This window comes from Camponotus vicinus, unplaced genomic scaffold (genome assembly GCF_025532165.1).
Source record: "Camponotus vicinus isolate PSW18456_S1 unplaced genomic scaffold, iyCamVici1.0 SCAF_4, whole genome shotgun sequence".
Lineage (NCBI taxonomy): Eukaryota > Metazoa > Arthropoda > Insecta > Hymenoptera > Formicidae > Camponotus > Camponotus vicinus.
This window is the reverse complement of record NW_028141976.1, coordinates 20,485,149-20,501,588: the sequence shown is the minus strand read 5'-3', so window position 1 is coordinate 20,501,588 and position 16,440 is coordinate 20,485,149. Positions and strand designations below refer to the sequence as shown.

The following is a 16,440-nucleotide window of genomic DNA, read 5'->3' as shown; positions in this document are numbered from 1 at the left end:
TTTAATAGATATAATTAATACATATTTATCCCTAGATATTTAAAGAATGTTATAATTATATATAAACAATTTCTTTATTTTTTATTTCTCGATTTTACACTATTCATATGTATATTTCTTTCTCAAATTTTTTAATACGTAGATATTATATAATTACATAATAATTTCTTTTTAATTTAAAATATTTCCTCGTATATATTGTTGTTATTTATTCTTAATCGGATAAATGATTACAATTATATTCATTATATTGTAATCATTTATTTTTGTAATTATGGATAATTTTATAATTATGAATAATTGTAATCATTTATCTGATTAATCATGAGAGAATAACAACAATAAATATATACAAGCAGATATTTTAAATTGAAAAGAAACTATTATGTAATTGTAATATTTACATATAAAAAAATTTCAACCAAATAAATGGTTATAAATATGCAATTTGTTTTTACTATGCGTATAACATAACGTTGTTTGATTCTATATGAATTGTTTGCATAACTTTTTTTTCATTTTCATTTCAAATGTATTTTATGCACGATATATGCTCATGCCAGACTTTGTAATTCGTTGAAAAAGTGCGCCTGTTACACTCTGTGCATTATTTTTCGTGATGTCTGCGACTTCTTTTTTTTCAAGCGGAACGTTGAAACCACAGTCTTCCGTTCCGCTAACGCGTCACGCGCGTATTGATTGCCACAATTGTATGTGTATATGTGTGGAAAACGTCCAAGGTCCTGCATATGACCACCGAGTGTGTATATATCGAACGGACCGGTTCTCAACATAAAATCGATATTTATTCCCAACGCGCTTAATGACATTTAATTACTTTAGTAGGTAGAGCCTATCGACCGCACAGCCACGTGGTTTAAAAAAAGTAGAAGAAAAATAGAGAATAACACTCCTATTGTATAAATTTATTGCAATTATCGTTACGCAAAAAAATGCATATGCGTTGAAATTTGCTTCAAATGGCGGAAGAGTCGCGTAGTTTTTAATTAATAATAGATTTGGCGGGTAATTGAGACACGCGAAACTAACTCCGTTTACTTGATCTCCTAGCAGATTTATATCACTATACATAGAATAAATTTATAGAGCATGTGGAAGCATGTATCGTACGACGGGAATTTATCGTGGATGTCCGGCTTCTCCTCGAGTAACCCGAATAAATTTCACCTGAAACAATCGAATCGCAGAGATTACTCGGTGCTAACGAACCATTTGTTACAGCGGCGGCTGAGATTTTTCATTATTACAACACACCTCGCTGTAATAGACTCTACATTTATTCATAGAAGTATGTGCTAATTAATCTAATCCATTTTTCGATAAAAAGATATTTAATTATAATGTCAAGATTTATTTAATATATATTTAATTATGATGCTTTTAAAGTGAATTGCAAATCTGGCATAATGTTATGTCTCAAAAAGAGAGACAATTATTTTCATATTATTCATTGTTTGCGATACTTTTTTATATTATTTTATATATTGATAATTATAGAATAAAAATTTCATTTATTGGTTTAATGATAAATTTGATATGTGTTAGTGTAAAAGTAGTTTTAATTCCTGCAATTAATTAGTCATGATCTATTTATTATATTTGAATATCCAATATTCATAAACGGCTCATTTATCATGATTCGATATTTCTATCATTTAGCTATCAGATAATTTCATTTTATTCCGCTTAAATTACGTTGCAATATGGTGAATATTATTTGCTTATGTAAAACGTTTATTTTATGTTTCATTATTGTGATAATGAACAGCCTTTACTGAATTATTATATTATATTTACCGTCTCGTTCTCGATGATAGAGAAATAATAATGTAGTACTGCTCCGCAGAGCTCAACTTCACAACATATTCAGAGTGTAATTTATTTAATTTGGGCGTCGTTCCGCCCGTCCAGTCTAGGTGTCACTAGGCACCGTCTCGCCCTCTATATCTTCATATTGTTTTGTTGTGCGACGATTTCACGACGTATTATAGAGTGTTACAGTAAATAGTCAACGAAAACAGGCAATTATGTCAAATACAAGGAAGAGAAAACGCTCAAGATCTCATTCTCGAGATAAATATAAAAGAGAGCGAAGAACGGAAAGACAATTACAAGAAATGCAAGACCAGATCTCTAACCTAACCAATACGGTTAGACAGTTGGCGGAATCACAGTCTAAGAATGGAAAAGAAAATCCAGAGGGTATGTAAAATTGAAACAAACTCTTCTGTTCCACACGAACGTTGAGTTATCAAAAAACCATGCGGTTTTTTTTTTGTAAAAGTGAAACAAACTCTTCTGTTCCATACGAACGTTGAGTTATCAAAGAACCACACGCTTTTTGATACTGAGCATTTGGTAAATAAGTTCAATAAGAACAAGAATTTACAAAAAACACACATTAAAGTATTACTCAGTTTGGTATTTTATTTCACTTACTCCCTCATAAGATGGCAAAAATCCACACGATTTAGTCAGCAAGTAAAAAAAAAAAAAAAAAAAGAAAGCACAAATAGTGCATAGTACAATACAGATGCTACTCCTTATCATTCTCCCATTAAAAGATGTTCGTTTTTTCAGATATGACAATAGAGACAAATACTAAAAAAGTTATTGTGCCTCCTAAAGATACATCTGTTCCCCTCGAAATAGTTGAGCCTGCAGTCGAAGTAGTCGAGGCTGCAGTTGACGCAGATCAAAAGGACATCAACAGAAATGAGATCCAAAAATTTCTGGGAATAGATCCTAGCGAATCTAAACAATTAAAGATAAATTTTAATGAGGAATTAAAAATCACATGGACAAGATGGATGAGAGATGGTCTTCCAGTAGAAAAGAAAAATCGTATTTTAGAAACGTACACACGCAAAGAAGATTTTTATACAGAGGCTCCGAAGATAAATACAGATATTATACCAATTCTAACAGATATTGCCAAGAAAAGAGATCAACATTTTGCGGACACTCAAAATTGTGTCGGAACGGCAATATCAGCGTTGGGAGCGGCAATATCAATGATGTTGGATGAACCAGAAGATGATATAGATCAGGAAAAATTCTCCGATCACTTATGCCATGTAGGCCAACTCTTGGCAGAGATTTTCCACCAACACTCACTCGCGAGAAAATCCTTCATCACTCCCCTGTTAAATAAGTCACTCAAGCCAACACTGGATACAACAATCTCGGACGAGTGGTTGTATTCAGAAAAATTCAGGGATGTGGTTAAAGAAGCAAAAATTATTGAAAAAGCAGTAGTTGGCCTTAAACAATCGGAAAAAACTCATAAGACTCAATCAATCCCTCGTAACCAGGGAAACTGGAAATACCCACCTGCGAATTGGAAGCAGGTGGGAAATTACTACAGACGACCAATGTTCAAATTCAGACCGAGAAACCAGGGAACCAAACGGGAGTCTCAACGGAAACCGGCAGCGAAAACGACGAGCCGCTCATCGTCGAAGAAGTGATTAAAGTAAAAACTATAGCTGGTCATCTCCAATATTTTAGTAACGCGTGGAAAGAAATTACGGATGATAAATTTAGTTTAAAGTGTATTAGAGGATACTCAATCAAGTTTAAGAATAATCCGACACAAGAGATAACTCCGAATGAACAGAAATGGTCAGCAAAACAGAGCGTAGAAATTAAAGTTGCACTGGCCCAACTAATAACAAAAAAGGTTATAGAAGTATGTGTAGAATCAGACGATCAATTCGTATCCCCTTTTTTCCTCGTTCCAAAACCAAATGGCGCTAATAGATTTATTATTAACTTAAAAGAACTGAATAAATTTATAGAGCCAATACATTTTAAGATGGAAGATATTCGTGTGGCTAGAGACTTAATTAGAAAGAATGATTTTATGTGCACTGTAGACTTGAAAGATGCGTATTATTTAATTCCGGTAAAAGAAAATAATAGAAAATTTCTGAGATTTCGTTTCGAAAAGAAATTGTACCAATTTAATTGCTTACCGTTTGGCTTATGTACAAGTCCATATATTTTCACAAAAATTATGAAACCTGTGATTAATTACCTGAGACGCGCAGGTATTTTATGTATTATTTACCTTGATGATTTTTTATTTATAGCGAATTCAATAGAGAAGTGTAGAAATAACGTTAAAAAAGCAGTGAAGCTGTTAGAACGACTAGGATTTATCATAAACTATAAAAAGAGTTCCTTAGTACCTAGTCAAAAAAGTAAATATCTAGGATTCATAATAAACTCAGTAGACTTTTGTCTAGAATTAGATAACAATAAAAAACAAAAAATTTTATCTCTGATAGAAAAATTCCAAGAAAATAAATGGTACAAAATTCGTGAAGTGGCACAATTGTTGGGCACATTAAATGCAGCCTGTCCGGCAATAGCGTATAGTGTCATGTATTGTAAAAGAATGGAAAGAGAAAAATTTCTAGCCTTGAAATTTAATGATAACAATTTTGAAAGAAAAATGCAAATAAAAAGTTCAATGGTTGAAGATCTCCAGTGGTGGAAAAGAAATATCCTAACGGGTTCTAACCCCATTAGAACCCAAAATTATTCGTTAGAAATTTTCTCAGACGCATCTCGGACTGGTTGGGGTTGTTATTGCAACAACATAAGCTCGCATGGTACATGGAACGAGGAAGAAAGAAAACATCATATCAATTTTTTGGAGCTATTGGCAGCATTTTTTGCACTAAAGTGTTTTGCTTCAGAAATTTCGAACAGAGAAATTTTGTTACGATTGGATAACACCACAGCGATCTGTTATATAAATAGAGCGGGCGGTATTCAGTTTCCACATCTAAGTAAGCTGGCGAGAAAAATTTGGCAATGGTGCGAGAACAAAAAATTGTGGGTTAAGGCCTCCTATATCGCATCCAAAGAAAACGTTGAAGCAGATGCAGCCTCTAGAGTCACAAATCTAGATACGGAATGGGAATTATTGGATAGATATTTCAAAAAAATTGTTAAAAACTTTGGAAGGCCTTCAGTCGACCTTTTCGCTTCCAGAATAAATAAAAAGTGTAAAAACTTTTACGCCAGATTCCCGGATCCAGATGCATCAGCAATAGATGCATTTACAGTTTGCTGGAAGAAAATAAATTTCTACGCGTTTCCCCCGTTTGCACTCATTTCACGTACTTTAAAATTATTCTCGATCAAGCAGAAGGGGTGGTTGTAGTACCATTGTGGCCAACACAACCGTGGTATCCTCTATACAAGTCCCTTCTTATTTAAAATTGCTAGTATTTAAACCGAATAAACATCTTCTAATATCACCTTACAGGGACAAGACGCACCCCAGAGCTTCCCACCTTTCCCTGGTGGCAGGGAGATTATCATATCAGCGTTATTAAGAAATGGCGTAAAAGAAGACTCTATAAATACCATGATTGCCTCAATCACTAACTCTACGTTGAAACAATACCAAAGTGCCTTAAAGATGTGGTGGGAGTTTGCCCATGTCAGAAAACTAGATATTTATAATGCCCCAACTCCGGATATATTAAGTTTTTTATCAAAAAGATTCAACGATGGGGCAAGTTATAGTGTAATAAATACAAGTAGATCGGCAATCTCACTTATCTCGTTAAGAGACATTTCTCAAGATGGTCTCATAACTCGTTTTTTGAAAGGAGTCTTTAAACAAAAGCCGACTAAACCAAGATACGCCAGCACTTGGGATACAGCCCCAGTATTAAACTACATTGAAAAACTTCCTCCAATGTCTAAATTAAAGATTAAAGATGCAGTTGAAAAACTAACAACCTTATTAGCATTATCAACGGCACACAGGCTTCAGACTCTAGCGTTAATCAATATTGAAAATATTTCAAAATCCTCTTCGGGAATTACAATAAAAATACCGGACCAAATTAAAACTTCAAGACCAGGGTCTTTTCAACCGGATTTATATCTACCTTTCTTTACGACAAAGCCTAGTTTATGCGTTGCATCTTGCGTGCTGGAGTATGTGGAAATCACAAAACACTTAAGAGATAGAAGTAACAAAAGGTTATTGATTTCGACAATTAAACCATATGGCCCAGCTAGTCCACAAACTATAGGACATTGGATAAAATCTTTGTTATCCAAAGCAGGTATTGATACGGAATAATTCTCAGCGTATAGCACCAGACATGCAGCGGTCTCGGCGGCATTTAATAAAAGAGTAGATATCGCAACTATTAGGCGAACAGCGGGCTGGTCAGCACAGTCTCAGACATTTATGAGATTTTACAACAGACCGATTCAATCATCCAATGATAGCTTTGCGCGCTCTGTATTATTATAAAAAAAAAAAAAAAAAAGATCAGTAATAAAGATTGAGTTATTGAAGACGCTAAAAATCTACATTATTATTTCTCTATCATCGAGAACGAGACGGTAAATATAATGGAATGATCGAACGAGCCCGCCGAAGGCGGGTGAAGTTCGATCGAGATTATATTTACCGTCTCGTTCGAAGATGATCCAAGTCCCCCCCTCATGAACCCAGGTTATTAATACCCAGGATCATCATCAAAAAATATAACTCAAACTTTACTATAATGTATACAAAAAACAATATGAGGATATAGAGGGCGAGACGGTGCCTAGTGACACCTAGACTGGACGGGCGGAACGACGCCCAAATTTAAATAAATTACACTCTGAATATGTTGTGAAGTTGAGCTCTGCGGAGCAGTACTACATTATTATTTCTCTATCATCTTCGAACGAGACGGTAAATATAATCTCGATCGAACTTCACCCGCCTTCGGCGGACTCGTTCGATCATTCCATTATTGCAATACATTATTTATACGGTATATCTGATGTATATATAATATTGCGCTCTTTCTCTCTCTCTCTCTCTCTCTCTCTCTCTCTCTATCTATCTATCTATCTATCTATCTATCTATCTATCTAATGTACATATACATATAATTATATTCCTAAATCAGTAAAGAACGACGTGTATAAAAACAATGCCAGTATCATAGATTTTTATACAAACTTTGGAATATTTCATTTTCATCTAATGATACAGAGTATTAAATTGTGTCAGACATAAATTAGCTTTTTCTTAGGGTGACTGCACTTGGACGCAGACAAAGTACGCTTTTTATCTCCTTCCCCGTGAGGATTAACAGTGGTATATTCCAACGATCTGAAAGTTTACTTTTTAGGTGGATATCTATTTTTCCGTTTGATTAAATCCCTTCCAGCTTTTTGCGTTGCATTTGTCTAGCAAAAAATTTATTTATCTAATTCATCATCTAGGAATATTTTTCTCTCTTCATATAAACTGAAAATTGACATGCATTTCTTCCGTGCATCGGCAATTTTACTTTTAAATAATTTTATATCCGCTTCATAGCTGATTCATAACTGATTCAATATTTTATAAAATTTTAGCTGAATTGCGCGAATGAAGATAAATTGTAATGTAAGCGCAGCTTTAGAGAGTATATCTGCATTTTTGATCTACGGTATAGTTTCATGCATGATTCATAACTTTTTTTTATCGAAACGCGGACCTTGAGCTCGTAACAATTGTCTCACGGAAAAGTCATAACTCGTCTATTACATTTCGTCTTAAAATTGATTTGTTTGCCGAGCATTCGTTATTGCCTCTTCAATTATATATCGCGGATAGCTCACAAAATACTTTTCCGATACGGAAATCGTTCTAACCCATACAAAAGACACAATCTCAAATATATAAATTTTTAGTTATGAGAAGCATAAGTTACAAAGAATTTATAAATTTTTTCACGTGAAATTGTTCTTGCGAAATGTGCGTTCAAAAGAAAAAGTAGTAATATTAAAGCAGAAAATTACAAATTAATCTCTAACTTTCTGACAGTGTTTTTAGTTGTTTGTTGCGTTTAAAACATTTTTTTAAAAACATTTCTTCACTTTACAACAATTTAACGGAAGCGTTTATCAAGACCTACTTCTGTTTCGTCGCTCGCTGAATTTGGATAATAGCAACGGCTCAAAAGTGCGGAGGAGAAAGTATTGTCTTGCTTGATGCGCGATTAGTGTAGCTTTTATGTTAGATTCCTATGGTGATGAGCTGTACGAAAGAGCAAAAGAAACGCAAGAGGATCTACTGTCGTTTTCCTTTTTTTATCTTTCCAGTATAATGCGTGTTGACATTATTACCAAAGTCATTGCTCGTGGCTCCTCTCCTTCTGCTGCTTTAGACAGCTATTGCCGCGTAAAGAAGTAGCACTAGATCCGACTGTTATGGCCAGGACAATAATTTCTGAGGCTGTCGAGATCCTTGCGCTTGACGTAACGACTTTGTGATGTTCCTCGGCTTTATGTAAATAACCATAGGCATCATTCGCGTGTATTGAATAGATACAATCGGGATTATCGATGGAGACGATAAGTATGAAATAATAATTATGTGTTTAACAATCTCGTTTAATGAGTCACAAGTCAGATAAGTTTCAAAAATTCACAATCAGGTTTAAAGGAAGAAAAAAGTTAAAAATCTTTTTCTTGAAAGTACTATTATTTTTTTTACCTACTAATAAACAATTTTAAATTATAATTATGCCTTCCATCTTTCGAGATTATACATGCTGATTATAATGTCGCCATTCTCAAGAAATCTGAGAAAAAAATCATATAATATCATTTATAAGAATATTTTTAAATGTTCATTTATTAATTCATTTATTTTCATTTTCATTTATTATGTTATTCATTTATTAACATATGATATTGTATTAGAATTTATAAATTATGAAATCTGTGCAATACAAACATATAATTGCAATTTTCTTTGTTTTTACTCTTTTTTTATCTATTATAAATATAATAATTCTCTTTTTCACCTGTGTAATTATTTTTTTTGATAAACGCTAATGATTATTGTTTAGGGAGTACACAAAATTGATATTAGTATCATTAAAATTCGAAGTTCATACTGTATACACATAACTGCAAGCATAATCACGCGAGTGCAAATTTGGCTTAGGCAACGATGTAATCCAATATACATCCGTTAAAGCATCTAGAAAGCTATTTGTATATATATATTGTCGATACATAGAGCGATATTAACCACGCCGCTACCAAACGCACGTGCTACATTCATGTCAGGGTATGCACTCGCAGGATAATGCGCAACTGCACCCTCTGTTACGTACACCCAGCTTTATCCGCGACCAACCCTCAGCCAAAATCCATGTTGGTAAAACAGGATAGTTTCCACCCCTGTTTTCCATCCCTATTTTCCATTGAATTTAAGCAACAATTACTTAACATTAATCGTTCCTTCTTTTCTCTAAGAGCCACTGTATACATTTAATTTAATTCTCATTAATTAAAAAAATCTTATATCAAATTCTCGATATATACCATGGCAGAGAGGGTTGTATCCTGTATCCTTTACACAAAAGGTAAGTCGCTATTTGCTTCGATGATATGATAGGTAACTTCACGGTAGATACCTTTCCACTCTTCATTGACAGCGTTATACAGAGCCCTCGTGAAGGTAAGATCAGACAGCTGACCAATCTGTGTTCTTTAACACTAGATGGTGATGAGATTTCGTATTTCGCGCAATCAATTTTTTCGAGTAATACAAAGGTTTTAAAATTTGGATAATTGAACAATTTTCCATTAAATTTTCTTGCCAAAGTTTATTAATAATTATCAATGCAATTTATTTTATTTAAAAATTTTTTAGAAATCTCTTGATTTTATATAATTTTTTGTCTATTCCCAAAATAAAAGGATTAAACTAATTTCGTCATATTTTATTATCATATAAAAAATATATGTATATATGTGTATATATGTATATGATATAAATTTTTTTGTGCTATGTACTAATTAATCTCTTTAATTAATTCATTCTAATACATTTCTGCGAACTAATAATTATGGTCTGTTGCTATTTATAAATATTATTTCTCCTATATCGATAGAAAATATAATCTATTTAGAAAATCTCTATACCTTTGTTTACAATTTCTATATTTAATCGCTTTTGGTATTTTTAGTCATAATATGAACTGCTGACCCTGAAAAGACTAGTCTACATCCCTGCAGAGGGAATACAACCAATTGCAACTCGAGCGATTCATTAAAATCCACAATGCGCCAGATGTGGTACTGTTGGGAAACGTGTTTGTATTTGAAAGCTCATAGTTATGATTACAAAGGTTTTCCGAGTTCTATCGGTAATACAAAGCTCGTATTTGATTATACTCTATATTCCGAATTCTCAATGTTTGGCGATCAGTAGCACACGGGGTGTGTGTGTGCAATCGCACAGGGGAATTGTGGTTTGCGGCATTTCAGTGGTACTTGCTATCATAGAGTGAGTGTTAGCTTGAAATTAGCGTGTCTAATTACGATCCTTTTCCTCAGTGTTACATCAGTTAATATTGCAGTGTTACATTGAAAGCATTCATCTTGGCTATTTCAGGAAGATGAGAATATGGTATAGTTGCGTCATCACAATTTTTTTTTAATAAATGTATAATACAAATTTTTACAATATAATTTTCGCAATAATTTCAATCGCTTCTGATTTTATGTCTTTTATATCTCGTTTATATCTCAGCGATAAAATGAGAATTTAAAAAAAGAAAGTTGCGAGAGTCGAAAATAGATTTACGTTTTTATATTAAATCTGAGAGAAGTGACATTTTTAACATTACGTTTTTTATTAACGATCAATCCTGTATGACCCATTTATATATGTATACAAAATTTTTTAAAAATTGTATCAAATCACAGACTTTGATTAATGTTTACCAAGCAGCTCACGATAAGTTTACCCATCTGTAATCATGTTGATGCTGCGTAACGCTCGGAGGCGTCGAAGACTGTTAAAGTTCAATTAAAGTTCCATAATGAGCTTTGAAACGATCAATAACTGAATAAGATCAAAGATTTGTGTATAAATAAAAATTCAAACTGGGATAGACTCGAGGATAATAGTAAGAGTATGCTACATATGTTCGGTTATATTATTGTTTGGATGTCTATCTATATTCAAGTTTATTAATTAATTTTCAAGTTTGTTAATAAATTCACATTATTTCGTGATTCAATATCTTAAATGCATTGTTTTGCACTTATTTATACATAGTATCCGCTATTTAAAAAGAGATATGATCATTGATACATTATATGTCTTTTCCAAATGAATATTTCTTTCTTAGCTTTCTTGCATGTATCCGGGCACTTTGCATACGAAAACGTTGAATATGATCGCCGAATTCAATGATAATGCCAAGAGCTAACGTGTAAATTCAGTCAGGTATTTGAGGAACGTCAGGAGGCAAGTCAGGAAATCTAAGCGGATTCTCAACTCGCTCTTCCTTCGTGCAAGCGATTTGCAATTCGAAACAGTCTTTATCTTTATGTTCTCTTTGCTCTCAAAGAGATAATGTAAGAGAGCGTTTATATATATGGGTCTCTACTTATATAATTGCTTATATCTGACACGAATATGTAAGACTTTCGATTATATCATAAGTTTCTGCACGATAAGATTTATACGATAAGATATCGATTATTAGATATTGTGTTGCGGCAATTTTAACTCTTGGTGTTTGAAAGATTATTGTTTTTTTCCATCAAAGTTTTTATATTTCTTTTTCATCTGACTGAACCTTCAAAGTTTTCAATCGTCATAATTCCATTAAAGATATAGTTACAGCAAAATGAAAAGTAAACTCTCGCTTACCTCGAACAAAAGTCCGCTAGTAATAATATAATAAACCTGTGTGTGTATGTGTGCGTTGTCCTTTTTATATTTATAAAATTTTGATTTATTTAGGACAATTGCGGTAAAGGGAAGTATAAATAAAATCTTGATCATTTGTTATTGCGTCTTGACCTCGCGAATTTATTCTACGCTCGTGACGGTGCTTGTAAATGCAGATGCGATAACTAACGAGTGGTATACCGAGTGCTTTTCATCCGCTTATTCGGTACCGCGGTTAGTCGGCGCGATACAGCTCGTTCTTTTTCACTGACAACGATGCTAATGAACAACGAACGTTCTAACAAGTGTTGCTCAGTATTACCATAACTCTTTGCTCACAATAACAATTATATGCAAATATAAACAATTACTTGGCCAGCTTCATTATTGTTGATGCCGTCGTTACACTTATTATAGGGGGTTGAATAACGTGGTAACTTGTATTATTTAAAATATATGTACGATATATATTTTATGATGATGTATTTTTAAAAGATTATGAATTCTAACTATGTTAAATATTTGTTTATTCTTCACATATTTGTCGACTTGTTAAGAATCCTAAAACAAAAATAAATGATCAATAGAATATTTTTTTACAATTAATAATATATTTGTGTATCGTGAATAAATGCAAAAAAACACTAAATCTTTTAAAGCATATCAAAGTGAAAAATTATAAGATTTATAAAGATTTATAAAGATATTTATAATTAATTACGTCGCATTTAAATATCATTAAACTTGCAACATTTCTTTGAATATAGTAGTTATACGCGCAGTATAATGATGCAACCGTGTAAAAAGGAAGCAGGCATCATTAGAGAGATGTTTTCTATAAGAAGTTTTCTTTCGTAATATTTTTCTTCAAAGATATTAATATTGAGATATCGATATTACAATGTTCTTGTAATGATAAAATAAATATCATTGCAATTTGTAACGCAAAAATGCATTGTTAGCGCGAATTGGCAGAAAAAACTTCGTTTGAAAAATTTCATATTTTTTGTAAATAAACAGAATCATCAAAGGGAAGGAATTGATTGAATGGTTCGTCGCATTTTCAGTAATATTGACAATAAATATTATTCTTGGCTCTTGTCGTTTCTCGTGTATTCGTAGCTGTTACATGTGCTCTGTGAAACGTATGGCATTCAGTTTGGGTAAAGTGGAGATTGCTTACAACCCTATAGGGACATCCTGAGATAGACAGGATTATGGGACGTCTGTGTTGAGAGAAACCGATTCAATATATCTACTATGCAATTACATAACTTGGAAACGAGTCCTACCAGATGCGGGAATTGTCACATTCGAATTTGCAGCAATAAACTTAAGCGTGTGTAATATTGCGCCGAAGGCAAAGTAGATATCATAATTTAGCGTTTCTCATTCGTGATTATTGTAGCTCTCGGCTATTGATATTATCCAGCATCAAATGAAGCTTGAGTGTGTACAGTGTGAATATATTGAACGAGAATCAAAGAGCAATCCATAGTTAAATTACTGAACTGAAATGATTGTCAAACACTCGTATATCTCGCATATCTCCTCTCGATTTCTCTTTCGAACTTTCGCTAATAGATCCCGACGTGCCCACTTGCATTGATTTTTTAAAGGGCATCATCAAACGCACAGACGGATGAACCGATGCACCTCGGTTATTGCCACGAGCGGAAAAATATCGGGGCTTTCAAGTTTGCGACCAACGCGTAAACTATTGGAAAAAAATGTTTTCATCTGCAAACGAAGTGAAGGGGCAATCTTTTTGCTGATACAACTCTAGTCTATCGATCATCGGGCTTCTGTCATTCGCAACGCGCAGCGTACATGACGCTTGGTTGCAACAATAGGACAACCACCTGCGTCAAATCGGCGTGACATTTTCGAATGCACGTTGGAAATCTAAAGGCAGATTAGTGAAAGCGCGGCGGGAAAGCGAGGGTGATAGGAGGAGGGCGGTGGCAGCGCATATTGTTCTGTTGTAATCTATTGTTTAATACGTCAACCGTGATACTCCGGTCTTTCCGGTTCGCTTCGCTTCTGATCGGTAGTTGTTGACGTAGAACATTGCCGTTGGGAGAACACAGATGTCAGCAAGCGGAATCAACTCTATGAAATATTTGCTTCTAATTCTATATAATTTTGTTTACTCAATTCACTCTAGTCAGTATATAAACAGTTTTATTAATATTTTTTATTCTTTTAACATTGTAGTTAACATAACATTGTAGTTAATATTTTCTGCAATCTATCTTGTTAATTCTTGGTATTGGCTGTATCAAATCTGGATCAAACGAAATTGAAAAGTGTCGCTGATTTATCCGAACGAAAAATTTGTCTAACTCGACTAGAAAAAAAGATTATTAAAATCGCGTGATTTGCTATTTTTTATTTAACCAGATATTATTTCAAATTCTCTTCGGAAAATTTCAATTTGTAGAATTTGTAAAATTTTAATTCGGGTTTGGAAATATTATAAATTTAACGAGAAATATATATTACACAAATGTAACATATCGTATTTTATAATTATTATTTGTAACCCTAATCGTTCAGCTCTGCGAATATTCGTATTCGTGGGTGAAATAAAATTTGTTGACGTCACTGTGACGTATTCTTCCACAACTGGAAGGTACGAAGTGCAATCGGAGGAAGGAGGATTCAAGTATAACCGGGAAAAAGGAAAAAAGCAAATGGCGGAAGAGCGATGAGAGAGTACAATGTGTGAGAAAAGCGAAGAGGAAAACGAGATGGGGGTTTTCAAGAAAGGAACGTGGAGCGCAGATCTCGGGCTTGTCGATATCAGATGCACATTTAACTAAAGATATCGATCCGGTTTAAATATTTCCATCAACCCTCGCGGTCCTCTTCGGTATAATTCATTTGAAAAACGTCGCTTTGCATCGCACGGTTGTAATAATGAGGGCGGCATAATTCTCAACAATTTTATCCGATATTAATTTTCCCCACGAAAAGTCCGATGTTCACGGCTTCATCGTTTTTTGTTTTTTTTTTAATCGAGATTGTACACTTGGACATTTCATATAATCTTATCTGTCGATCTCGACTGTCGATCCGGTCAAGATACAAAATTTAATTTAAAAAATCCTTTATTGATACTCGCGAAGCGCACGTGGTATCTGACAGTTTCTACGTTCTCTTCGAAATTCCTTCCAGGCTATGGATCCTACAGCAGACCACTCTCACGTAGCTGTCCCAGCTCCTCAACTCCTTTGTCGTCTGCTCTGCGCTCTTTAATTACGACGTGCCATCGCGTTTGCTCCTCTTACATTTTCATTTTTCATGTCTGTACTCGAACGCGCAGTAAGTTTCAATGGCGAAAGTTAAGCCGCGACTGTAACTGGCATTGGAATTTACCGCCGGCGAATATTGTCCGTGGATTCTGAACGTTTATTGGCCTTCTTAAATTCTTGCGAGTATTATGGGGCACTTTGAGTAATTGATCGTTAAGCGGAATGTGATTAGCAATTCCAATTCTCACTTTTTCATGAGATTAATCTCTGTTACATGTAACGAGCAAAATATCCCTCGTGTTTTTTTACAGAAATTCATTGCAACACTGGTTTGTTATCGATTTTCAACTCTGCTCACGATGTACTCTTCTCATATCTTTTTCTTCTCGCAGATACTCTTGCATTGATTTTATTGTCCGTGAACACGAAGCTTTTAAACGTTTCCCTTTCTTGACCAGTCGTTTTCCACTGTACTCGTTGAATGAGGCGCTCGAAAGTATATCGATTATATCTTTAAATTCGCCTCTCGGTGCCATAGAAGGTTTCTTCCTCTTATTTTCTTCAAACGCGCCTGTTCGACCGTGAATAAGATCGTTCGCGCCGAAGTCTGGGCATCTTCGATCGAGTGGAGTTCGTCGCCAAGTAGGTGAAAACAATGGCTCGTTCGACGACGTCTCTTATAGAGAAATCAAGAGAGCGAGACTCTCGCAGACACGAATCCACCTCGAAAAAGATAAGGTGCTAGCCTAACCCGAGCTGTGCTTAGCAAAGTCCGAAGTCGCGCGTTACTTTCTTTTAATTCTGTTTCTCTCGAGAGCTCGAGAAAGTTTTCTTGATCCTTCCAAAGTTTTAAGCTCGGCGCGATTACCTCCGAAACGAACTCATTCGGTATGTATAAGACGACATGCGCAACATGATCGATGTGTTTAATGAACCGGTTCCATAAAATTATTAAAATACTTAATCTTCCTTTCCTGCCAAAATTTATAAACACTACACAGAAAATTGATCGTTTCCCATAAGACAAACACTCTCGTAGAATGATTAATATAATGAGCATTTATAATAGAAACTCAAATATTTGACAGAGTCATAAACGTAACACAGGTGATTGCACATGGAAATCAAAGACCATTAATCATTATCTACGTAAATTTTCCGAGGTATTATCCGACATATTATCCATTCCTTCTGCTGGCTCTCTTCCAGACATTTCAACATCCATGATGATAGAAGGTCTTTGACGTCGAGCCTTTCTACAATATCAATGTTCAACTGCAACGCAAAAATGCGAATCAAAACGCAGTGGTGAAAAATAACACGTTCCACCCGCGCAACATCACTAACGGGCAGAGAGAACGCACGAATTTTCGTTCAGACCATCGCTTTCACATTCGTTTTAACTTTTATTATAGCAACTCTTTGTTCGCTCCCCGTGGA

At 34.3% G+C, this 16,440-nt stretch overlaps 3 protein-coding genes across 9 annotated transcripts in view; 2 read left to right on the top strand and 1 right to left on the bottom strand.

Moving 5' to 3' along the window:
• The window catches only part of Rg (A kinase anchor protein rugose), a 333,149-nt gene that overhangs the window by 67,696 nt on the left and 249,013 nt on the right, over positions 1-16,440 (top strand). The window lies entirely within an intron of this gene.
• Septin2 (septin 2) overlaps positions 1-16,440 on the bottom strand; it is a 175,148-nt gene that overhangs the window by 71,031 nt on the left and 87,677 nt on the right. The window lies entirely within an intron of this gene.
• On the top strand, positions 1,495-9,666 carry LOC145969996 (uncharacterized). Of its 2 annotated transcripts, XM_083096337.1 has the most exons (3): positions 1,495-2,223; positions 2,602-3,496; positions 5,303-9,666. In XM_083096337.1, the coding sequence occupies exons 1-2, from the start codon at positions 2,049-2,051 to the stop codon at positions 3,489-3,491; spliced, it is 1,065 nt and encodes a 354-aa protein (XP_082952463.1). In that variant the 5' UTR covers positions 1,495-2,048; the 3' UTR covers positions 3,492-3,496; positions 5,303-9,666. The 2 variants fall into 2 exon arrangements, with proteins under 2 accessions (XP_082952463.1, XP_082952462.1); XM_083096336.1 differs by having other exon boundaries at positions 2,602-9,666.